This window comes from Carya illinoinensis, chromosome 10, assembly GCF_018687715.1.
Source record: "Carya illinoinensis cultivar Pawnee chromosome 10, C.illinoinensisPawnee_v1, whole genome shotgun sequence".
Taxonomy (NCBI): Eukaryota; Viridiplantae; Streptophyta; class Magnoliopsida; order Fagales; family Juglandaceae; genus Carya; species Carya illinoinensis.
Window position 1 is genome coordinate 7,400,660 of NC_056761.1, and position 25,593 is coordinate 7,426,252.

Here is a 25,593-nt window from a genome sequence, read left to right on the forward strand (position 1 = left end):
GGCTGATCTAATATATACACAGTTTCTCAAGGAGGAGACGATCATTCTTCACAGGCTGTGGCATATGCTACTGTCATGCACTGGTCACCTTCAAAATGACAAGACTAGGCAGCATGTCGTGCTGAATGCCGTAAGTTGATCGTGCATGCCTAAATCACTTCCATCGAATAATGAAAAAGGTTGAAAGTTTCCTATATATCTCCTGTGTGGTTAAGATCTGGGATATCAAGAACTTGCATACAAGATATGTATGATGATATGCATAAAAAGATAAGACATGTTTAGTTCAATGTATTTGTAGTCCTAGGCCCCATTGCATGCAAGACCTCGCAAAATTCACAAGTTTTGCTGATCAAAGTTGTTTACACCGAGTTTAATCATCTGGTGCCTTTGTTCATCATTTAAAATCTCAATAAAGGCACTCACTATGACCTTCTCCAAGCACAAGGTGAGGGGGGCGATTAATTTTGTGGTGCGGGCGCCACATAATGCGATTGCTCTAGATATCTGTGAGTACGAATAAAAACCAACAAGAACATATATTCACAAGTAAGTCTTTACATAAGCCGGTTCTCTCTCCAATACCACACACCGATCCGGTCTGACCGCCATGTCACGATTTTGCACTTGAACAGCTCGAAACCAAACCGACGCCATTTCTCTTCTCCCTCATCTTCTCCTTAGCGCAGGATCCAAACCCACTTTCAAATCCCACTTTTGTCCATTCATTTGCAAATGACCATAGGTGTATAAGATTGATAACTGATGCGGCAAACTAGAAGCAAAGAATCAAACCACCATCAAAGTATTTTTTATTTTTGCGAAAGACCAAAATAAAACTTTATGAGGAATCCAAAAAGAGTAATGCTACATACAGTCATTTTTGCGTACTCCCTGCGCACTCCACTGATATGATTGGCTGGATTAATTTTTTTTTAATACACAACCAATCATATCACTGGAGTGCGCAAAGGAGTCCGCGAAAATGACTGCACATAGAATTTTCCATCCAAAAATGACTCTACGGCCGTGAAAGAGAGAGCCCAAAAGATTTCAAATACTGCCCAACAAACATTCTCAACCATACAGTCAATATACCACTAATTTTGTTTACAAAAATCCAAAAAGGCAAACGAAAAAAAGTTTAATAATGGTTTGCTGAGAACACCGAGTCCATGCTTGCAAACCTTTCTTCTGGTTTGCTTAGAATGCTCGAAAAAAACACAAAAGGGGGAGAAATCCTATATTTAACTGGTATGTTTCTGGGTATCTAAATGGGGCTTAAAGTCTAAAAGAGAGAGAATAAATGCAATAAATGACAGATGATGGACGAGCAGCGGGAACCGAGTGGCGGAGGGGCGAAGTTGGATGGAGAACGTCTCTTAGAAATTCGAATGGAGCACTGATTTGGGGAGGAAAATGCTAAGTGCATTTTACAGTAGAAAAAAAAAATGCAAATCCACATCAGCAGTGTGTGGTGTTGGAGACATAAGGGGCTTATCTATAGACTTACTCTATATTCACATCTCAGTAGATTTGCGTGATATGTCTGGCAGTTTTAACAGTTGCTGGTACGACATTGTAACTCTACATAAACAAAGGAAGATGGGAATGTTTAAATAAAAAGAAATCGGAAGCGCATAGTATTAAATGATGTTTGTTGTCGGGTGGTTTCTGGGCTGGAAGAGGCAGAGGCCTCTGCAACAACATTATTGCCGAGTTATTGTTGACACAATAAACAGGGTATTCCAAAAAAGCATAGTAATCACACTAAATCAATATGGCGTTTACAATGCGTAAGCAATACATATATATTCAGTGTGCCAATCATCAGATGGCATGCTATTTACCCTACAAAGTTGGTACCTGGCTGAAGGCCTCTTCTAAACATGAGATCGCATGGGCCTTGACCTCCACTGAATTACATTGGTACACTTCAAGAGAACATTTGGTTACTTTTGACACCATCGATTTGTCAAAAATCTGGAGAAATCACTCCAAACCCAGAGCTATTAGAACCATAAAGCAGAAATAGCCAGTCCTTGAACATCCAAAATTTTCGTGATGTCCACTAGATCATTGGGTCACAAGCCAACCCAGTTTGATAAGAACATCTTGCTTGAAGTTGCGACCTGTGACAGAAGTGGACTCACCCTGGCGACGAAAACACTGCATAAAGGATGTAGGTGCTTATCATCAATTAAATAGCACACATAACCCAAGTACAAGCACTTGAAATTTGACTAATACCTAATACCTATTTGAGAAATAATTGGGGGCATGGAAGGAAACACGGAAAGGGAAAAAAATTACTTTTGAACAGTGAATTTCTGTGTTTCCATCCATGCATGTATCACCACTCTACCTCTTTCATTTCAGGCAACAAAGTGAGAGCTGAAAAGTCCCAAATGTTTTACGAGCTTGTTGCTTCAAGCTAACTTAATTAGCTTGCTTTCATTTTATTTTCATAAGAATATGAATAGGTTTACATTATTCCTTTTTTGGTTCACTTCAATTTTCTATAAATCAACAGCCACGGAAGACAAAATCTTGACTCCCGTGATTAGTAAGTGTAGGGGTTAACGTGATGGTTTAAGAGCCCAAAGTAAAATTCTTTTGCTTTCTCCTATCAGGAAACCATTGTCTGGGAAACATAAACATATTCTGCAGCAAATTTGAAATCTGGAGACACATAAGCCCTGAAATAAAATGCCCACACCATTCCAGAAATTTATACCCACTAAAATAATATAAGAAAGATCAAATCACATACCTTGTAGCAGACAACGGTATCATCTGGGTACATTGCAAACAGTTTAGTTCCTAGGCGGGCATGACAAGAATCACAAAGGCTTTCATCGTTGATCTGAACATGTCTTGATCTTTCCTCTAATCTCGCTAACTTTGCATCAACGTCCACGGCTAGGGATAGATTATGCACAATCTATAAAAACATAGCAGAGATCAAATTTACGGCACTATAATAGGTCTGGGTTAAAGAAAACAGACAAACCTATCACTGTGATTCAGGAGAACCTCTGGATGTTTGGCAAACTTTAGGACTGAGACAGCCATGAATTTTCTTGATAAAGAGGATGAGTTTCATTGAATAAAAGGCTGTTGCCCCAGTACAAAAAGTATATAAAAGATGCACCTAAATAAAGAAAGGAATAGAACTGTGAAGTCTTGGAAACTATAAATAGATGAGGCAACAGATTATTGTGGACCACCATTCAATGGCACAAGGTGTTTGGAAACAATGTCTTGAGGTCCATCTCCAACTTCTCCCAATCTTCAAACTTGCATCATCTTTCTCTCTCCAAATACATCAAATGGGTAGTGATAGGGTTACTATCCTATTACTACCCAAGTTTATTTCAAGTTTTTTAATTTTTTCATCATTTTCTTTTAGTATTTTTTTAACATCCTTAATCACTAAGAAAAAATTAAAAAAATATATAACTTTACTAATACTTACTTCCTTAATCATTAAGTAAAATAAAAAATTTAAAAAAAATAAAATACAAAAAGAGTAGTAGTAGGGTAGTAACCCTATCATTATTCACATTAAATAAACAGGATAATTTTCCACAATAAGCACGTTATCGAAAAGTAAACTACCCCTTCCAACAAGCTAGAAAATCCACCACTTGGGAAGACGACCCAAACTACCCCAAAAGGTCAAAAGTCCATAAAGTGCTAGTTACCTCACAGTGAAGTTAAAGGTAACCCATTGTTTCCACACTTCTTGCACATAAAACACCAATCTATTACTAGAAGTTAATGCGTCCTTGCATCGTGCAAGGTGAGAACTGAGAAACTTTCCTAAAGCAGCTGTTTATACAAAAACGTTTGCTCTTGGGTGAGCCTAATTAAGCCAAATCGTCTTCAAAGGATAAGGGGAGCAATCATGAACACATAACAAACTATGATTTGGAGAGGAACCAGACTGAACGGATCACCATAAAGCAACAAGATCAACTGATGAAGATAAAGAAAGACGCTACATTTGTGGAACAATAAAAGGATGATGTTGCATTTTTTGAGCCATAAAAGCATAATGTTGCATTTGTGGAGCGATAAAAGAATGATGTTGCATTTGTGGAGCGACCGCCTTAAAACTTAACGATCAACAAATGCAACTGTGACTTGGAGAGGAACTAAACTGAAGATTCATAAAGGAGATGTGTTTGTGATAGTAGTTCATAATTCTATAGTCTAATTTTGAAAAAATATTGTATTCACATGTATACTTCCGATTTACCTGGCTTACGCCTATCTTTATATCAATAAAATTTCTTTATACCTATCAAAAAAAAAAAAAAAATGAAAAATATCACATTCAAATTATATTTACCTGTCCTTGTCGATGATGATGAAGGCGAGCTCTGAACATTCTTAATATTGTCTCTGATGCTAGTTGTAGGGGCATATCCGGGGACAATTTCTGCAATATAAAAATCCATTTTTTTTAGTTGGAACATAATACCTTGAAACTCCAAATGAAAAGCCTAAATCAGATATAGGTTCTGGTTAGATCCCTAGATTAGTGGATGGGCTTTGAGTTTGGCATTAAAGTGTTCAATTCTCAATCCATTGTTACGCTAGTTAATATAGTTTAGAGTTGGCACTAATTCCTATAGCCCAATTCCACACAAGGTAACGATTAGAAACTCCACAACAGTGCAACATATGACGATTGCTAGACATCAGATTCTAGTTTGTGTCAATGCGTACCAATTTTCTTTAGTGGGCATGCATTACTAAATCTTAGACAGACTCATATGGGGCCCATCCCAAAAATGCATTTATTCCTTCCACTATTTACACCTGAAACTCTACAAGAAAGTTGCATAATTCCCTAAAGACTTGCCTCATTTTTTTGAAAAACAAGATTTTATGAAAGCATTCCCTAATGTTTGAGCAGCAGCAAACAATTCAATAAACAGGGACAAAAAAAAAAAAAAAAAAAAAGGAAATTAGCGCGGAAAAAAATAGAAAATCAAAATAGGCCCCCATAAGTTAATCTAAAGATTTTTTTTTTTTTTTTTAATGGGTAATCAAGAATTTTATTCATAAGTAAAGGAGGAGGCATAGCCCAAGTACACAAGGTTAATCTAAAGAATAATAGCAATACAGGGTTGTGTCGCACCCCTCCTTTTACTTATAAAAAAAAATTAGCAATACAAGGTTCATCAATGATTCACGCTAGAGAGACAAAGTGTTTATTAACCGGATAGATCCAATTAATAGGAAAAGTGGTGAAACTGTGGACCACTTGCTGCTTCATAATGAGGTTGCCAGAGCCCTATGGGATGACATTTTGGCAGAATTGAGTTAGCATTGATTATGCCTGGGAGGGTGATGGATCTTCTTGCCAGCTGGAGAAGTCTTCAACTCTTCATGGTATCCCACAAATCGCTGCAATATGGAAGATGGTTCCCATATGCCTTTTTTGGTACATTTGGAGGGAGAAAAACAATCATAACTTTGAAGATAAGGAACGCTCGCTAGAGGAACTTAAAAAATACATTTTCAACACATTTTTTTTCTAGACGATAGCTTTAGATTTTAATGGGCTCAATGTTCATGATTTCCTTGTATCTATTTCTTCTTCCTAGCTAGGTGTTTTCTCTTGTATACATCCAGCATACTTGGCTATGCCTACTGATATTAAAAAAAAATTACTTATAAAAAAGACTATTCTCAGACTAAGCAGCATGTAATGGACAAACAAAACGTGTGCATAAGTGAATGAAAGGGATTTATACCTCCAAAACTTGCAAAGGATCCAATGATTCTCCATGATTGTGTAGAAGGCGAACAGCAGCCTTAAACATTGGCTCCTTGCCATCTTGCGGATCCAAATACATATCAAGTAACCTAGTCATCATAAGCAAGGAAAGGAACAAGTGTCTTACAAAAATGTTATGCATGCGCTGTTAAATACATGAATAATTGATGAAAGGAAGAAGACAGGAAACCAACTGCATATAGGCATCTGGTCTGCCAATCTCAGCACAATACTGCTCAGCAGCTTCACTGTCTTCCAGTTTCCTGAGAGACAAAGTGTATATTAATTGGATACATCCATCAAATCACTTTTCATTGATATGTTTTTTACTTTTCTTTCTCTTTTCTTTCTTTCACTTTTCTTTCTCTTTAAAATTGGTAAGTGACAGGCACCCAGTGTGTATTCAAAATCTAAAACCATTTCCCCCATCCAAATGAGAGGAACTTCTTGAGTGTGACTGAGCATGTTTTTTTTATAGGTAAGTGTGACTGAGCTTAGACGACTAAAAGCTTAGATCTTTTTATGTGTATGATTAAAAATGATAGAACACAATTTGTCAGCAAAAATTACATATAAATATCTGTATAGAAGGAAAACATGCACGGGCACACATTTTAATTCTGTGCTAAAATATTTGGAACGATATCCACAGAAATAATGTTGTGGCCTTTTCTGTCCCATTTCCTCAGAAGGACCATTAACGGCAGCATTAGATATGATTTTATTGACAATAGGGATAGACGAGCAATAATTCTTGACAATAAAACTTCTACTTATGGGACATGTAAATTCCATGCACCATAACGAGAAAACAAATGCAAAATCCCAATAAAAAAAACCTTCTCCCCCTTTTTCCTGTATATGAGATATTATTATTTACTAAGTAATAGATTTTAGATAAAAATAACTTAACTCTAAAATTGGTAAGATCCAACAGTCTAGGATGTTGTATCAAAAATCCACTACTAGCCATAATTGGAACAATTCATCCTAATAACGGACAGTCCAGTGCACTTAAATGCCCTAGCGTTTCTCTCCTTCTACTGACTCCACAGAATACATAATGGGATAGCCCACAAAAATTGTGGATTAGAGGAGGTTATGATCAAAAAACAAAAAAAAAAAAAAAAAAGGTGGCAGCCTGCAAATTACACCGTGGTGAAATATGGGTCCTCCTTGTCACTTTTTTAGCGATACCCTTTTCCTTTGGACTAATTCTATAGAATTAAATGGGTAATTAGAATGTGCACCATTTATTATCACGAATGCTTTCGGAAGTTATTTGAAACTCACAAGGCCAAGATCTGTAGAACTGATGCCTCTTGCCCAAGTTTTCTGTAGAGAATCGCCTGTACATAAGTTCAGGAATAACATTGGGTGGTAAGCAAAAGGAAAGACCAATCATTTAGTTAAAAAAAAGTATCAATGCCATCCAAGTCTAACCCAAGCTAAGAATAAAAGAAATTGTTCAAATGATTAAGCTGTAAAGGTTTTTGATAGAACCAAATCAGCATACTCAGCTAATAGCAAGTACAGGGGGAAACAAAAAAAAGACACCAGAATTAAGGACAAGGTTATTATAAGAGTTCTGGTAGACCTTTTCTAACCATAACTCTGATCCTTCAATCAAGTCGAGAACTTCTTCTGAATCATACAAGTCAGAAGATTGTAAAAATCTCTGCAGTCTTTCTCGGACAGGACTTTCAAAGATTGAGTTCATTCTGTTAGCAGAAATTTCTGTATCATCTGCCTTTCCAACATCAGCATTTTGATGTGTATTTTGTGCTTCAAAAGCTTCAATGGCTGATTTGGCAAGTGATAGAGAATACAATGTGTGGAAACGAGTATCATCACAGTCCTGATCTTCAATCAACCACTGGATGTACCTGTGCAGTTAAAAGAAGGTGAAAAAAAAATTGTGCTCTGAAAATCACATGAAATAAGAGAAGAAAAACTCGAGGAATAAAGTGATAAAAACAATAGATTCCACCTGGTTGTGTGATGCAAGATAGTAAGAGATAAAACGTAAAGCTTTTTTTGGTTGTTGTAAATGTTAGAACTTTATTTGTGATCATACAAGGTTGCTTGGGTATACAAGGTGTATGTTTGAAAAACAGCAATCAAGAAAAGGAAAATTAAATAAATCTTGAAACTTGAAACACAAGAACTACAGTGAATATATATCCAATGTTCTAAAACGCTCTGCCGTCATCATCTCCTTATCCTCAAATTGACAAATCTCTTTATCTCATGGATGAAAATAAAATATACTTAGATGAGGGCAAACTGCAGCCGTAGTATTGCAGGGAACAACATTTTTTTATGTAAGTAAATGAGCAGAAAACAACACTTTCGAAAAGTAAATTTATCACGGCGAGGATACATTTCTTGACCTTAATTTGTACTTCATGGGGAAGTGTCTTTAAGCTTTTCCACAACCTTAAATTATGCGCCTTTTAAAATTGAATGAGTCATCTTTAGAGTTCAAGGTGTGTCCAGGAATATCCAAGGAGTGTCATACACATTTGCAAAGTTATAATTTATTTTGAAGATCGAGTAAATTCGTCAAGTATCGGTTACACTATAACCAATACATGTTACTTATACATATAAAAGGAAAAATATAGTTGCAAGCACAATTGTGCACTAATCTGTGCACCAATGTGATGTGATTGGTCAAAAAGTAGATTTTATTGAAAACAGTGTTAATTTAAATTTTAAGTATGAATGAATCAGTATTGGTACACAGATTAGTACGCGACTGTGCTTGTATATAGCAAAACTCTACATAAAAATAGTTTCAATGATTTGTCCTAAATATATCTTTTTAAAGAAACATAAAAGGCACTCTTGACCAGCATCTTGGTGCCCTGACAATGAAACCAGAGCCAGTTTGTGGACTCTTCAAGACCTACATTTTTTTACTTATATGACAGTGACACCAGAGCCAATTTATGGAGCATTTTGGTGCTCTAACAGTGATGAACATACCTCTGAAGAATTTCTACCTTTCTAGGATCAATAGCAGCAACAACTTCATCTGCAATAGGAAACAAAATAATATGAAAGGCTAATTACAACAAACACAACAAAAAGAGGACAAGTTTTCGAGTCAAGAAAAAAAGAAAATTATTTAAAAAGAAATAACAAAATGATTCAAATGAGGGATGTAAACTCTTCCCCTGCCATTATTTATGGTGAAAGTTGCTCGTCATCTTCTTCCCCCTGCCATTATCTATGGTGTGAGTTTTTCCCATCTTTATTCATTTATTTTCCACTAGCATTCAGTTGTACGCTCAATGTTCATTTTCGGACAAAAGTGAGCACTTATAGATGGTCATCCATATTCCATGTGGCCTATTTTTTTTTTTTTTTTTTTAAATTCTAGTAATGGCAACGAGGCAATAGATACAGTGGAAAAATTAGCAAAATTCAAAGTGAGCACTATTTTTTTTTTTTATAAGTACTTTTGCAACTAAAATTTTGAGAAGTCATTGTCAAGTAACCTTGACCTGAAGAATTGTTTATGCTTTTTAGCCTTTCCAATGATATTAAATATGGGCCCCTCCTGTCCAAATCATAGTTCAAACAACACCCCCCGCGGGGGGCGCCAAAAGAAAAGAGAGAAACTAAGGGGATGCTTGAGGAATGAGATAAGATGAGAATTTTTTAGTATTACTAATAAGATGATTTGTGAATAATAGTGAGATAGTTTGAGTTACGTATTTATTAGGTTTTGGAAAATAAGAGAGAAAAATTTAAATAAAAAATATTATAAAGTTAAAATATTATTAGAATATAATTTTTTAGTATAATTTTTGTTTCTAGATTTGAAAAGGTTGAATTATTTTTTGTTTTTTATTTGAAAACTTGGGAAAGTTGTAATGATTAGTTTGAAAAAGTTATAATGATTTGTTTGAAAGTGTTTGTTTTTTAATGATGTTTGGGAAGAAAATGAGATGAGATGAGATGAGATGAGATTGAAACATTTCCCAAACATCCCCTAAATGAATAAAAACCATCATCAATTCATATAATGTTATATTGGTGAGTGTGATACCCCATACCTATTGATGAGTGTAGGCGAGTATAGGTGATGTATGGTATCCCCCATTGTTTGGGAGAGAGAAATTCTTGCTCTTTATATTGATTCTAATGGGGTTCTAATTGCACCATTGACTAATACTTTAGAAGTATAGCACAAATGTGGTTTGGGCCTTCCTTTAAGGGGTTACAAATGGTATTAGAGTTTATCCCAACTGAAAATGTGGGACTTGAGCCATGCTACCTTTGAAGGAATGACCCGATTAGGATGTTGGGAATTTAAGGGGGGCAGATTGTGATATCCCTCACCTAGTAATGAGAATAGGTGGTGTATGGGATCCCACATCGCTTGAGAGAGAGAAGTTCTTGCTCTTTATAATGATCTAATGGGATCCAATTGTACTACTGACAACTCCTTTTGGAGTATAGGCCCAAATATGGATTGGCCTCCCCTTGGCTCTAATCCAAAACACAATTCTCCAAACATTTCAATCAATACCAGTCTAAGCCTTTCTACTAACTATAAATATTGATAAAATGCATATGGTTCACATCTTATTATTTTTGGTATCTGTAGTGGCTTTTAATTTCCACTAGGATAAAGTTTTTGAATCCAAATATTTAGCAGCTCACCAATAAACCTATAGAAATTATATTATATTTTATCTAGACCCTTAAATATAGGCAACGATTATACATCAATAAGTCATCTTAACCACATTTTCCATTAAAAGGTTATAAATACACAGAAAAACTTCTGAAACATGAGATTAGTTCTGAAAAATCTCAGAATTCGATGGAGTGAACTACCTGAGATATTCCCACAAGAAAACAAAAATAATTGGCAGCATATGCTCAAATTATATGTTCCATATAGATAGACTGGAAGTCATTTGGGAGGGGGGATCAGAGCCGAAGTTCAGCAAGATATGATGATTCTTATAGGACAGAGGCCCACCTGGTGAAAGTTGATTGGCTCTTTTCTCTGAGGTTAAAACTTGAACAGCAAGTGCCTGGTTGATATCGGCAACCTAATAGGAGTCATCAGGAAGATCTTGATTAGCCATTAAATATGTGGACCACAATACTTTGAGCTCCACAAAAAACACCAGTCTTGTGAAGAACTGCACATACCCATCCAAGATGTTGTAGAATTAACTCTTGATCGGATGATTCCTCAAGAATCTTTGATGCCTCTGTTGCAGCAATCTCCTTACCTGATATAATATTATTATTGGAATCCTGTGAGCCATTTTCCATATTGGGATCTTTCCAGAGGCCACTTGAATAATTCCTTGCCAAAATACGCCAAATAGCAAGAGCCTTGGAGCTCATCCCTTTACTTGCATAGAGGAAGGCAAGCGTCCGCAAGTGCCCAGTTTCATCTAATAAAGTTTCCAACTCCTCCTGCACCGTCCATGCAAGTTGCACGGTCATCCTTCAAGCAGGCTCCAGACAACGGCCTCTCTGTTTTGCAATGCATTGGAATACTAAGAGTCCTCAGTTTACCAACATCCTCACATATTGCATTGTCTCGAGGCCCCTAAAATAACTTGGTCCTGACCCAACAACTAAAAACGAATGCAACATTCCTAAATCCAGAACAAATTTACTGGTTCAAATGGTCCATATCCCTTTCCAGTTCAAAATCCCAAACTGTCTCATTTAAATTATATATTTATATATTTTTATATATATAGCTTCTGTCTCGCATAATTGTTCATTTTAAGAACAATGGCATGAAGTCAGGTATCAAATTCAGGCTACACAGACCAAGCAGATGAGACTTTACAAGACTGGTTGTCTGAGCAGAATTTCAGATGCATTAGTGCTTCATTTTGTTCTTATTCTTATAGAATCTTATTAAATTTACTTTAATATTTTTATCGAAAAACAATTATAGAAAGTCCATGCATTGCTTCAATAGAGGCAGAAATGATTTCACGTTCATGATCTTAATCTTGCTTTAATGCCTTCTCCCTAGGCCTTTCCTTTTCTTTTTTTTGGGTGGTTTTATTTGGATTAGTACGAATATGTTTGGTAAGTTCCTAGGGATTTCTAGAAATATAATAAAATTGACTTTTTTCTGGTTTTTCTTTCATTCTTGCGGGCCTATAAGGTAACCAAAATTTTTGAGAACCTTGTTTTCCTTGACAAGGAATTTCGAAGCATTTTTCTCATCCATTTTCCACAAAAAACTCTATTTTATTAAAAACCACAATTCGTTTTTTCTCAACTTCTTATTAATCACATTTTCTGGTTTTATTTGGAATCCCCTGAACTATTATTTTAAATTAATCCAATCTGTTTCTTATAGGTAACGGGAACCAGTCCATTTGACAAGTCCCTTACTAGCCCAGATGCAAAAACATTGCACAAGTCCCCTAGGACAAATAAATAGATATATTAACTGAAGTATGCAAAGGATGTACAAAATAAATACATGTGTGTGCTCGTGCATAGATATTTATCTATATGGCACATACCACGATACAGCTGTTTGCCGAAGATGCCAGCTTCTCCATGTCATTAACACGATTTAGAGCTCTATAAAGGTACATTAATAGTGTGTCAACTCCCTCTCTTACTGGCAATGCTAACTCTTTCACCCGACAGTTTTCCAAATACCTGTAGTAAATGAGAGCAATAGAATATTAAATTTTATTGATAAGTAAAATCATCTTTATTAGAAAAAAAGCACCAAAGTTGCAACCCAAGTACACAGTAGTTATTAAAAGAAAGACACCTATCTAGTAAAAGAAAAAGATAGCATTGGAGTATTCAACAAAACCACCATGCAGCCACATGCCACATAAACATTGATATAAGTACTGAAACAGAATGAAAAGAAAAGAATGAAAAACATGTGGATCATTCTATCTAATAGGCTTGTACAATTTTCCACTGGAAACTGGATAACCTCAAATCCTGTTGCCGCACGGGGGGGAATTGGAGAACAGGGCAATGCACAATAATTGTATGAAATTAGAAAGTGTGTGTGTGTGTGTGTGTGTGTGAGAGAGAGAGAGAGAGAGAGCACCTGGTGATGTTCTTGATTGCCGACTCCAACAAATCAGCCCTGCTTGGTGGATTTGAAAGAAAACCATCATCTATTAAAGTTTCTACACCTGCTTTTATCAGGAAGGTAGCTCTTTGGATGGCCATCAACCCATCATCTACAACATCTTCAAGAGGTTTAGGGGGGGGATGCAAACCCCAATAACGGTTTCTAGGAACCTGAAAAGGGAAGTTTAAACACCATACAAGCTTAAGAAAACTTGAGCTTTCTTTCTTTGCAGAAAGAATCCTCAGAGAGAGGGATTTCCCAGTGACCAGTGAGGGTGGTTGGCAAGAATGAGTTGTGCCTTCAGTAAATGTAAACAAGCTTCTACAACTCAATGTGTTGTTCACAAACAAAAATATAGGTTGCAGAAATATTTGCCAAAAAAGGGGGGCTGTTCTTATTTTTCTACAGCTTCTGATGTCCATGTCAACACACAACTTGTTCTGAATCAACAAACCATACCAAGAAATAGGTTCACTGTGCAAACCATCCATCCTCCACAATATTTCAGTTGCACAGCACCTTACAAAAACTTAACCAATTCATAATTACATAGATAAGCAGGAGATGTAATTCAAGAAAGCAAGAAACAACAGATGCAGACCCATGGACACATACTAACAGCAAATACGAGGCACAAACAAATTAAGGAAATCACACGGGAACCAAAATAAAGATCCTCATAGATCACACACCACACTTTTTTTTTTAATTCATTTTTTATTTTTTGTTTTATTCTTCCTAAACTAATTGAATTCTTCTACTCACTATCCGTGTACCACACATTTGGTAAAAGAAAAAAATTAAAACATTAAAAAATTGTGTGGTGTGAGGATGATGAGTTGAATTTTTCAAGTAAAATAATGGAAGCAAATATACATAAACATATAGAGGGAGAGAGGGGGAGAGAGAGAGAGGGGGGGGGGGGGGGAATATGTTTATTTTGATGTTTCCAAAAACAGAAGTTTTCATCTTACTTTATATTTTATATTTTTTTGTTTCCTTTTTTTATTTTACTTTCATTAACTGAGTTCAAAGTTCAGAATAATCAATAGCATGAGGTTGAAGCAATGTCCGATGTTACGTATGAATATAACCACCATAGATATGAGAAAAACAATACCAGCAGTGACCAGCGATTTGGATCTCGCATTATAAATGGAAATACTTCAGAAGGCTGCATCGTCTCTGAATGCAAAAAGTGATTTACTGCTTCCTCAAATCGCAGGTCAAAAAGCAATAGGAATCCCACTTGAGCATGAACAAAGGATAGCATATCCTTTGATATTTCACCATCATACTCAAGCTCCTCCGCCAAGGTGATTGCTTCTTTAAAGCTTTTCTTTCTCAACAAATCTTTGAGTTGGTCTTCAGAAGATAATTTCCGGAAGCAAAGAACCTAGAAAATTTAACACGAAACAGGAGAATTTATCAAGATGCCTCCAGAACAGTCTTTACGAGGTTCTTAGCTATAACTACAAGATAATTTAATATATATATATATATATGGATTACTTTAGAATCGCCTGTTCACAAGTTCCACTTACAGCAGATACAATAAACAGTGGGTGAAACCAAGCATAACATGTTAAAAGTACTAATTCAGATTCATAATTATCGTTTTCATTTTTATTGTCTTTAAATACAAAAAGATGCCAAATCAAAGAATCAATTTTTACTCATATTGCCTTCTTTTTACAATTGCATGAAGTTTCCTAACATTTGATATAGTTTCATCTGAAACCTTTAATTGCTCTAGTAATGCTAATGTTCTTCTTTTTTTATAGGTATAAACGATTATAGCAATAATGCTAATGTTCTTGGGCTATGCCATCTTGTGTACTTGGGCTATGCCTATTTTCATTAATACAATTGTTTAACTATAGAGGGAAAAAAAAAGCACTGCTAATGTTCAAAATGATCTTTAAATATGACAGCAATCCCCATATAATTGCTTTTTAATCTAAAAGCCAACAGGCTCTAGATCTAATGACATCTATCACTATAAGGACAATGAGGAGGATGACAGTGTAGGTTCAAAACCCATTGCATGAATTAGTAACATATCAATAAGGGGAAAAGAACTGTTTAATCCTGAACCCAACAGATTTTACCTACCTTGAATTATGTTACATGAACACTAAATCACCTGTAGGATAGATAAGGCCTTTAGGGTGTACCATATGTGACATACTTATCCAAATGACCTATATGTGGAGAGGACTAAAGATCCAAAGACAATTAGCGAACATATTGCACATTGATGTAGACCTTCAATCCCAACATTGGGCTTGAAGTGCTCTTTTTCATTTCTTGATATAGATATTTCATTTATTTTCATTCTGTGAAGAGCAAAAGCCACGAACTGGGAGTCAAATTGACGAGACATCAGGATCACATCACCTTACCTTACAACACCAACAACATTCATTTCTGATGTGAAGGAGGACAGATCAAAGGGGATTATAATGGATCAGCATAAAGAAGTGTGAGCACCGTAGGGGAGAAAAGGTGAAGGAGGCATAGCTCGAAATGGACAAAAAGAGACCTCAGACTCAACTTCAATACCAAAGATGAGCGAAATTCGTACTTTATGAATTATTGATTAATGTTGCCTAAAATCCTGAGCTAGAACGTAAGGGGACTGAAATAAACGCCTCCGTATAAGATCGCTGCAATGGAAGGCGGACATCATATGTTTACAAGAAACTAAATTGAAACTCTTTTTTATAAGTAATAAGAGAATTTTATTCATACGAATGAAGTAGGCATAGCCCGTGTACACAACAAGTATACAAAAGAAACACCTAAATTGAAACTTATCACAAGAAGAACTATTCGGAGTATCTGGGGCTGCCAATATATAGGGCATACTTACCTTTGGATGGGGCGTCAAGGGGAATATTGGTTATGTGGGATAAAAGGGTGGTGGAGAACATTGATGAGTTTGTGAGAGAATATTCTGTGGGATGCTCGTTTAAAAATTCTGAAGATAAATTTGTGTGGGCTTTTGCTGGGGTATATGGCCCTAATTTGGAGTGTGAACAGCGGTTACTTTGGGATGAGCTTGCCGATTTATGTTCATGGTGGGAGATTCCATGGTGTATAAGAAGGGACTTTAATGTGACAAGATTTCCAAGCGAAAGATCGGGAGAGGGATGGCAAAACCATGCCATGGGGGAATTCTCAAATTTCATTTCAGAGTTGGGACTCATGGACATATCTCTTATGGGAAGTGACTATACTTGGTCTAACAATCACACCTGGTCAAGACTAGACAGATTTCTCATATCTACTTCATGGAAGATACAATTTCCAGATTCATGTTAGAAAAGACTCTCTCGGTTGTGCTTGGACCATTTTCCTATTAGGTTAGATTGTGGGGGAATCCCGAGGGGCAGAAGGCCATTCAAGTTTGAGAACATGTAGTTAAAATCTGAGGGGTTTGTGGAGTTGGTTAGGCAATGGTGGAGTTCTTATCAAATATAGGACACTCCGAGCAAGGTGTTGGCGAGAAAGTTGAAAGCTTTAAAGAAAGATTTGAAGACATGGAATGAACAAGTATTTGGTAATGTAGCAATACAAAAGAAGTCTCTATTTCAAGAACTAGAAAGTTTGGAGGGTGTGGAAGATGAGGTTGGTTGCAAAGGGCAAGTAGTCTCAGAGTTAGAAAGGTTGATCTTAATGGAGGAGATCTCATGAAGGCAAAAGTCAAGGGCCTTGTGGCTTAGGGAGGGGGATAAATCTAACAAGTTTTTTCATCATGTGGCAAATTCTCATAGGAGGTTTAATACAATCGAGTCGATGAACATCGATGGCAATTCAGTTTTAGATCAAGCAAAAATTAAAGATTATGTAGCTGGACATTTTGAACATTTGTTGGAAGAATCGTATGCATGGAAGCCTACAGTTGATGGGTTAGCTTTTGAGGTCATTGATCAAAATAGTATGGCTCGGTTGGAGAGACCATTTGAAGAAGTAGAGGTACACCAAGTCATCAGGAAAATGAACAGAGATAAAGCTCCGTGGCCGGATGGTTTTACTATGGCATTTTTTCAGACTTGTTGGGAGGTGGTGAGAGAGGATGTTATGCTGGTTTTCCAAGAGTTACTTTACTTTTGGTAAATTTGAGAAGAGTCTGAATGCTACCTTCATTGCACTTGTCCTCAAAAAGGTGGGTGCAAGAGAGGTACAAGATTTCAGGCCTATTAGTCTTGTGGGTAGTGTGTACAAGATACTTGCAAAAGTCTTGACCAACAGGATGAGCACACTCTTGGATAAGATTATTTTGAAGTCCAAAAATGCCTTTGTACGAGGTAGGCAAATATTGGATTTGGTTATTGTAGCCAATGAATGTTTGGACAGCCAGCTTAAGTCGAGGGTTCCGAGTATTTTATATAAGTTGGATATGGAGAAGGCCTATAATCAAGTTAATTGGAATTTTTTGCTCTATCTACTGGGTCGTCGTGGTTTTGGGGAAAAATGGAGGGGATGGATAAAAGATTGTATATCTACGGCTCGATTTTCAGTCTTGGTAAATGGTGAACCTATCGGTTTCTTTAATAGCTCGTGGGGGTTACGACAAGGTGATCCATTGTCCCCCTACTATTTGTGATTGTGATGGAGGCTCTAATTAGAATGGTTTCGGCTGCTGTAGCAGGTGGATTCTTTTCAGGATTTTCAGTGGGGAATCCTTATGGTCCCATTATTATTTCTCATCTCTGATTTGCAGATGATATGTTGTTGTTTTGTGATGATAATGCAGGGCATATTCAATCTTTGAGGGACAATCTACGATGTTTTGAAGCGACTTGAAGACGGAGATGGTGGAGGTGGGGATGTAATGTTGGGAATTTGAACCTCCCAAATTCAACCCCCCTAGGATCTGCCATTTGCAGGAATAACAAGAAAAATATAGAAATAATAACAACACAAGACATTTACGTGGAAACTCCAAAACAAAAAAAAAAAAAAAAAAAAAAAAAAAAAAAAAACCATCAGATCCAAAGAAGAAAATTCACAATGTGAAAAATTATTACAATTACACAATTTTTCTTCTCACGTGATCCAGAGAAGAAAATTCACTATATAAAAAATTATTACAATTACACAATTTTTCTTCTCACGCCAAACACACCCACAAAACTTCCCCACTAGCAAAACTTTCCACCTCTTTCCCTTTTACACAAAAGGGTCAACAAATAAATTTAACTAAAGTCAAAAGTTACTAAATAAGCTTTCAACTGATGTAATTAAATTAAGAGGTTAAGCCTCCTATTTATAAGCCTGAGCCTATGCCTTTTATTTTCTTCACATCTATGTGGGACTAAAGAATGAGCAAAAAAGTTAACAATCTCCACCTTGCAACTTCGACTAGTTCCACAGCCAAGCTCCACCTCAATGAAGATTTTCATAACTTCCGCTATCATGCTTCACTATAAAAGCATACCCACTCAAAATAAACCAATTCCAAACATTTTACTTCAGCCCATGTCGAAAAACAATCTTACTGAAAATTATGGTGTAACTTTCATGTTTGGCTCTCTTAGAAGTTTATCGGTCATCAACATAAATTTTCACCACACACCCTGCATCAATGTCAAACCAATGCCTGTGTGCAAACTTGTGGACCCGCTAACATTAACACATCCTCTATCATGACAACTTTTGCAAATTAACGACATGCCATGAGGACGTACATGTCCTTTTTTAAATATCAAAATCTTCCATGAAAAGAGATGCAACGTTACCATAATTTCCAGTATCTCCATTTATTGACTTGGAGCTAGTTGTCAAACCTGCTCTAGCTCTTGGACAATTTTTCTTGAAGTGCCCAAATTGTCCACACTCCCAACAGACTATTTTCTTCTTCATAGAGTTTTTCATCTTTCCATTTCCAGCTACTACCATTACTAAGTTCTCAGGTAGAACATTACTTCCACTACTTAGCCTTCTCTCTTCAGAAAAAATTTTACTGGTAGTTTCTGAAAAAATTATTTTCGAATTCCCATGTGTCAAAATAGGCTTCATGTGCTCATAAGAAGGTGGAAGAGACCAAATGAGTCTCAATGCTTGATCCTCATCATCAATTTTAACTCTAATAGATTCTAGCTTAGCGACAATGCCATTGAGAACACTTAAATGATCTAAAATAGTTATACTTTCACTCATCCGTAGTGTATGAAACTGCTCCTTTAGGTACACACGATTTGAGACGCTCTTCGTCTGATACAACTCTTCAAGTTTTTCCCATAATTCATTTGCCGTAAATATTCCATGAACATTTACAAGAGCATTTTTTGCCAGGCAAAAACGTATCGCACTTGCTTTTCTCAAATCCAGATCATCCCAATCTTCATCGCTCATTTTAGATATGATCTTTTCACCAGTCACACTAGTACCAGTGCTGACTTCACGTGTTGGTCTGCCCTTCAAAACCTTGTGCAATTCTGATTGAATCAAGATATCCTTGACTTGTACTTTCCACAAGCCAAAATTAATTCTCATTAAATTTCTCCACATCAAATCTGATAGGATTTGAAGTCCTATTTCCTAACGTTGCTTTGATGAATTTACCGTATAAATGAATAGTATCTCACTAAGTAAGTTCCAATGAAAGATTGAAAGGTCACAATGGATACACTTAAATGAGCGATGAAGATTGAGAGAATCTCGATTTGAGAACAGCAAGTGCAATACATTTGTGCTTGGTCAAAAATGTTCTTACAAATGTGCATGGAATATCTACGACAAAGGAATTATGGGAAAAACTTGAATAGTTGTATCATACGAATGGCGTCTCAAATCATGTGTATCTAAATGAGCAGTTTCATACACTGCGAATGAGTGAATGTACAACTAATTCAGATCATTTAAGCGTTCTCAATGACATTGTCGCTAAACTAGAATCTATTAGAGTTAAAATTGATGATAAGGATCAAGCCTTGAGACTCATCTGGTATCTTCCACCTTCCTATGAGTACATTAAGCCTATTTTAATACATAGGAATGAGAAAATAATTTTTTCAAAAGTTATCAGTAAAATCTTTTCTGAAGAGAGAAGATTAAGTAGTGGAAGTAATGTTCCACTTGAAAATTTAGTAATGGTAACAACTAGAAATGGGAAGATGAAGAACTTCATGAAGAAGAAAGTAGTCTACTGGGAGTGAACAATCTGGGCATATCAAGAAAAATTATCCAAGACCTGGAAGAGGTTTGGCAAGTAACTCCAAGTCAATAAATGGAGATATTGGAAATGATGCTAACGTTGTGTTTTTCTCCATGGAAGACTTTGATCTTTTAAAAGGGACATATACGTTCTCATGGCATGCCGTTAATTTCCAAAAGTTGTCATGATAGAGGATGTGTTAATTTTAGCAGGTCTACAAGTTTGTACATAGGCATTGGTTTGGCATTAATGTAGGGTGTGTGGTGAAAATTCATGTCGATGGCTGATGAACTTCCAGAAGAACCAAGTGTGGAAGTTACACCATAATTTTTAGCAAGATTGTTTTTCGACATGGGCCGAAGTGAAATACTTGAAATTGATTTATTCTGAGTGGGTATGCTTTTATGGTGAAGCATGATAGTGGAAGTTATGAAGATCTTCATTGAGGTGGAGCTTGGCTGTGGGACCAGTCAAAGTCGCAAGGTGAAGATTGTTGACTTTTTTGCTCCTTCTTTAGTCCCACACCGGTGGGAAGAAAATAAAGGGCATGGGCCCAGGCTTATAAAGAAGAGGCTTAGCCTCTTAATTTAAGTAAACCAGTTGAAAGCTTATCTCGTAACTTTTGATTTTAGTTAAATTCCTCTGTTGACCCTTTTGTGTAAAAGGGAAAGAGGTGTGAAGTTAAAGTTTTGCTAGTGGGGAAGCTTTGTGGGTGTGTTTGGAGAGATGAGAAAAATTGTGTAATTGTAACAATTTTCACATAGTGAATTTTCTTCCCACCGGTGTGGAACTAAAGAATGAGCAAAAAAGTCAACATGTAAGAAACATTCAGGGGCTGGCCAACATTTTGGGGTGTGGGGTTTCTTTGTTCCAATGAAGCATCTTGGCCTCCCTTTGGGGGCATCTTTTAAAGCTAAGACAACTTGGGTGAAGGTGCTAGAAACATTATAGCACAGGTTGGCCGGGTGGAAAAGGTTATATTTATCTAAGGGGGGAGGCTCACACTTACTAAAAGCACCTTATCTAACCTTCCCACTTATTTCTTGCCTTTATTCCTCCTTCCAGCTAGCATTGCCTCTAAGATTGAAAAACTGCAATGTGACTTTTTGTGGAGTGGTCTAGGGGATGAGTTTAAATTTCACTTAGTTGGGTGGGATAAGGTGTGTACACCATTGTGCGAGGGTGGTTTGGGGGTTCACAATGTGAGAGTTTTTAATAAGGCCTTACTAGGAAAATGGTTGTGGCCTTATGGAAATGGGTGATTGATGCGAAGGATGAGAGTGCAAGGAGGGTTGGTGCTCTAATGAGGGGAGGGGGGCATATGGTGCGGGGTTATGGAAGTATATAAGAAAAGGTTGGGGGTATTTTCTAGTAACACCAGGTTGTGTATGGGGAATGGTCAAAGAATCAGTTTTTGGCATGATGTATGGGTAGGTGATACGGCTCTTAAGGCGGCTTACCCCGCTATTTTCAGCATTGTAGGGGAAAAAGACGTGAAGGTGGCTGATTTGTGGGGTAGTACATATGATGCCCAAGCTTGGAACATAAATCTCACTAGGGAGGCTCATGACTGGGAAGTGGGTATGCTGGTGGAGTTTTTTAACCTGCTCCATAATATCTCCCCTAATGTTTTAACTGAAGATAAGTTGGTTTGGAGACCTTCTGGGAAAGGGAAATTCTCAATAGGTTCTTTTTATGAGACACTTACAGCTCAACCTTCGCCCAACTTCCCATGGAAGAGCATATGGAGGAGTAAAGCATCTCCCAAGGCTGCATTCTTTGTCTGGACAGCAGCGCTTGGGAAGATCCTAACCATTGATAATTTAAGAAGGCGTGGTCTTATAATGATGGATTGGTGTTGTATGTGTAAAAATAGTGGGGAAACAGTAGACCATTTACTCCTACATTGTGATTTTGCCAGGGATATTTAGAATCATTTTTTTAGTAGAATAGGGCTAGCATGGACAATGCCGAGAATGGTAGTTGAACTATTGGCAAGTTGGAGAGGGATCTCAAGGACAGCACAAATTGCAGCAATGTGGAAAATGGCCCCCATTTGTATGTTACGGTGCATCTGGAGTAAAACAAATGATAGACATTTTGAGGACCAGGAAAGATCTGTAGAAGAATTTAGGAATTTGTTATGGAAGACTTTGTTTTCGTGGGCCATTTTTAGCTTTTAAAGCGGTATATTCACATGTATACTTCCAGTGTACCTAGCTTACGCCTTTCTTTATTTCAATAAAATTTAATATCACTTACCAAAAAAAAAAATTCAAAAGAAACAGTTATGAACAGATTGGTCTTGAGTGTGTAAGAAAAGTAAAGAGTTTGTTGATCATATTTTATACAATTGCAAGTGCTTTGTTGAATGACTTCTCCAGTATGGTGAATTTGATTTGGGTATGCCTAGAAGAATTGTGGACCTTTTTTATGCCTATAGAGGGTTAAGGGGCAGTTGCCATATTGCAACAGTGTGAATCTAACAATCTCATCTCATATTAGGAACATGAAAAGACCACATAGAATGGGTAAGTTATAAAGGTCGTCATTGGTACTAAGTCTTGTATTGGCTACAAATTAAGTGAACCTAGGCTTTATGAGTGATTATAGTGAAGCTTCAAACTGGGCCTTATAAGAAACATCGTCATGACAGATATGACTAGTGCTTTTCCTGGATTAAGGCCAACTCATATAAAGCGGCCCAAGAAAAGAGCTAGCCACGAATGTGCTATAACCCTAAAAAGGCTAGCCAACTTGAAGCTTCCCTAGGGAGTTATAGATTGGTATTCTTGGTAGAGCTGGGCTGAGTTGGGTTATGCCTAAGAGGATGGTGGAGGTTTTAGCCTGCTGGAACAGAAATCAGAATAGCTATCAATTGGATGCGGCTAGGAGGATGATACCATTGTTTTTATTGTGGTGTTATGGACAGAAAGGAACGACAGATGTTTTAACAACAGGGAAAAAGCAACTGAGGATATTTGGAATTTCTTCGTGTCTTCTCTTTTTCAGTGGTTTTCCACTATCGTATTAAAGGGAGAGAGTGTTCATGAGTTTTTGTTTTCTTTTCAGCTTTCTAGAATGTAATTAGGTGTGTCATCTTGTATACTTCATGTGTACATGGGCTCTGCCTAGTTACATTCGTTTCAATAAAGTTTATTACTTATTAAAAAAAACACCCATAACTACATTTATAACCTACCACTCTATGTAGGTTATTCATACTCCCAATGTAGGATTTGGGTGTTACAAACTCTCCCCTTAAATTCCCAACATCCTCATCAAGATAAATAACATGAAATGCACATGGCTGGCCTTACTAAGTAGCTCTAATATCATATGTAATGACCCATGGAAAGCACTAGCCACATCTGCACTAACTCCAAAAAGACTAATTAATTTAAAGCTTCCCTAGAATCAGTTATGAACCAAGTTTCACTTATGAACCAAGCTTCCCTAGAATCACTTATGAAATAAGTAGTCAATGCAGGACATAGCATCCATGATACCCTTAGAACTTACCTGCTCTATGTGAGCTATTCATATTCCCAATGTGGGAATGGGGTATTACAGAGGAAGATAGTCCCTACTTGCCTCGCATTGTATTTGAAGGGAAGTGAATAATAGAAATGTTGAGAATTGAGAACGGACGTTAGAGGAGCTCAAAACTTTCTTTTCAATACCCTGTTCCTTTGGATGGCTGCTATAAACTAAAATGGGTTTAGCCTTCATTATTTTCACGTGTCGTTTTTATATTTCTAGACAGGTGTTTCTCATGCATACATCTTGTGTACATGGATTGCACCTTTTGCACTTTTTAATGAAACTGATTACTTTAAAATAATTGTCGCCACAACAATTGGCCTTTCAGAATAATTTTTGTTTATGAGGCAGCACATTCTCTCACTACCATTGAAGCCAAGAGCCCTGATATTTTGCTTTACCGTGCAAGTGTGTTCTTTTAGCCCAACTTCTTTTATCAGTATGTAAACCCCTAATTAGGAAAGTAGAAATCAAGTGCAGATAAGACTGACAGCCAAAGTGCATAGACTTGCTATAAAGCTCAACAAAGTTCTAATATAAATTCCTTTTTCAGTATGTTACGTACCTTATTGGGTGTTGCAACAGCCAAAAGTTTCCCCCCTCCAACTTCCTCATTTGCAACAATGCAAGGTCCAACCCCTTCACCACCAAAAGTAACTTTTTGAATACAACCTCCCGATTTCTTATGATACAACTCCATGTTCCCATCCTTCACAACACCCACATAAGAAGATATCTCCCCAATAGAGTCCGGTCCACCACGCCTGAACACCAAACTCCCACCAACTGGCTGGCCGTGCGTGTTGACAAGAACACCCACATTGTCAACCAACAAAAGCACCTTCCAGTCTCTCCACAACAATTTAAGCTGCGGCAGGCTAGACACATCCGGCAAAGTAAATATTATACCACTTTGCCCCGTAACACACGAAAACAAACTATATCCATTAACCGTTCCGACAATTATAGAATTATCAAGCCACACCATGGTCATAACCCCATCAAGACACTGAATTTCTTTTAAAACTACGAAGGATCCATTTACGCCATCGAGATCTCTGTCACTTTTACTTACTATACCATCTAAGACGAGCTCCACCAGTATCAATCTTTTACCAATCACAACTGCAAAAACAAAATCACCTTCAGTCCGGTGGTTCAGTTCGGATTCTTTGTCTCTCAGACCATTAGCTCTAATCCCACCACCCAATCTCTGCAAAATCCGTTGACTCGTGCTCGTGTATTCCGAAGAAGAAGCGTTTGTGTTAGCACTATTCTCCGTCAAATTCGTACTCTCCGCTTGATTACTGCTCCGAAATCGCCTGGTTATAACAGACACTCCCTTGAAGAAACTCAACCTCCTCACGGGTTGTAATAAAAGGGAATCAACCAAGAACAAAGCCCCACCTGAAAGTAGTAGAACCTTCCCAATCTCACCTAGAAACAGTATCCGATCAACGGGAGAATCATCGCCGACCAAAACACTTCGCAGAAGCGAAACGTTTTGCTGCAAAAACGTAGCGACTTTGAGAGGTTTTTCGGGGGTGGTACTGGTGCTTGGATTTTCAGGGTTTGTAGAGAGCAGAATTAGGGTTCCGGATAGAGTTCCGACGTAAATAAAGGTCTGGGAGTCTGAGACGGTAGAGATGGCGAGGGATCGGGTCGGGCTCCCAGAGTGGCTGGAGAGGTCAAACTGAGCCAAGTGTTCGAGGACGGTTCGAGTCCTGGGCTCGGGCATGTCTACGAGCAGAGAGCTAGGGCGCTGGTGAGTCGCGACGAAGAAAGAGAGACAAGAAGATGCTCTGTCGAGACTACCAGTGGAAGGGACAAGATCCGACCAACATTTGGGTCGGATTGGATTGGCAATCGACCCCTTGTTTAAGTTGTTCTGTACAGATCCAAAGTCCGAATTTTCCTGAAGAAAAAGAATAATGCCGCCCTCATTTTGCTTTCTCATTGCCGTAATTTAAACATGTTAAA

The 25,593-nt window shown here is 37.2% G+C and overlaps 1 protein-coding gene across 1 annotated transcript; it reads right to left on the minus strand.

Moving 5' to 3' along the window:
- Positions 1-1,746: 1,746 nt before the first annotated feature.
- On the minus strand, positions 1,747-25,585 carry LOC122280088 (vacuolar sorting protein 3). The gene is made up of 14 exons (XM_043091043.1): positions 24,179-25,585; positions 14,026-14,301; positions 12,879-13,075; positions 12,325-12,466; positions 10,973-11,245; positions 10,797-10,869; positions 8,786-8,834; positions 7,392-7,680; positions 7,088-7,143; positions 5,989-6,057; positions 5,772-5,883; positions 4,358-4,447; positions 2,774-2,944; positions 1,747-2,169 (listed from the first exon to the last, which is right to left on the minus strand). Exons 1-14 carry the CDS (start codon positions 25,568-25,570, stop codon positions 2,077-2,079), a joined length of 3,282 nt encoding a protein of 1,093 aa, XP_042946977.1. The 5' UTR covers positions 25,571-25,585; the 3' UTR covers positions 1,747-2,076.
- Positions 25,586-25,593: the final 8 nt, after the last annotated feature.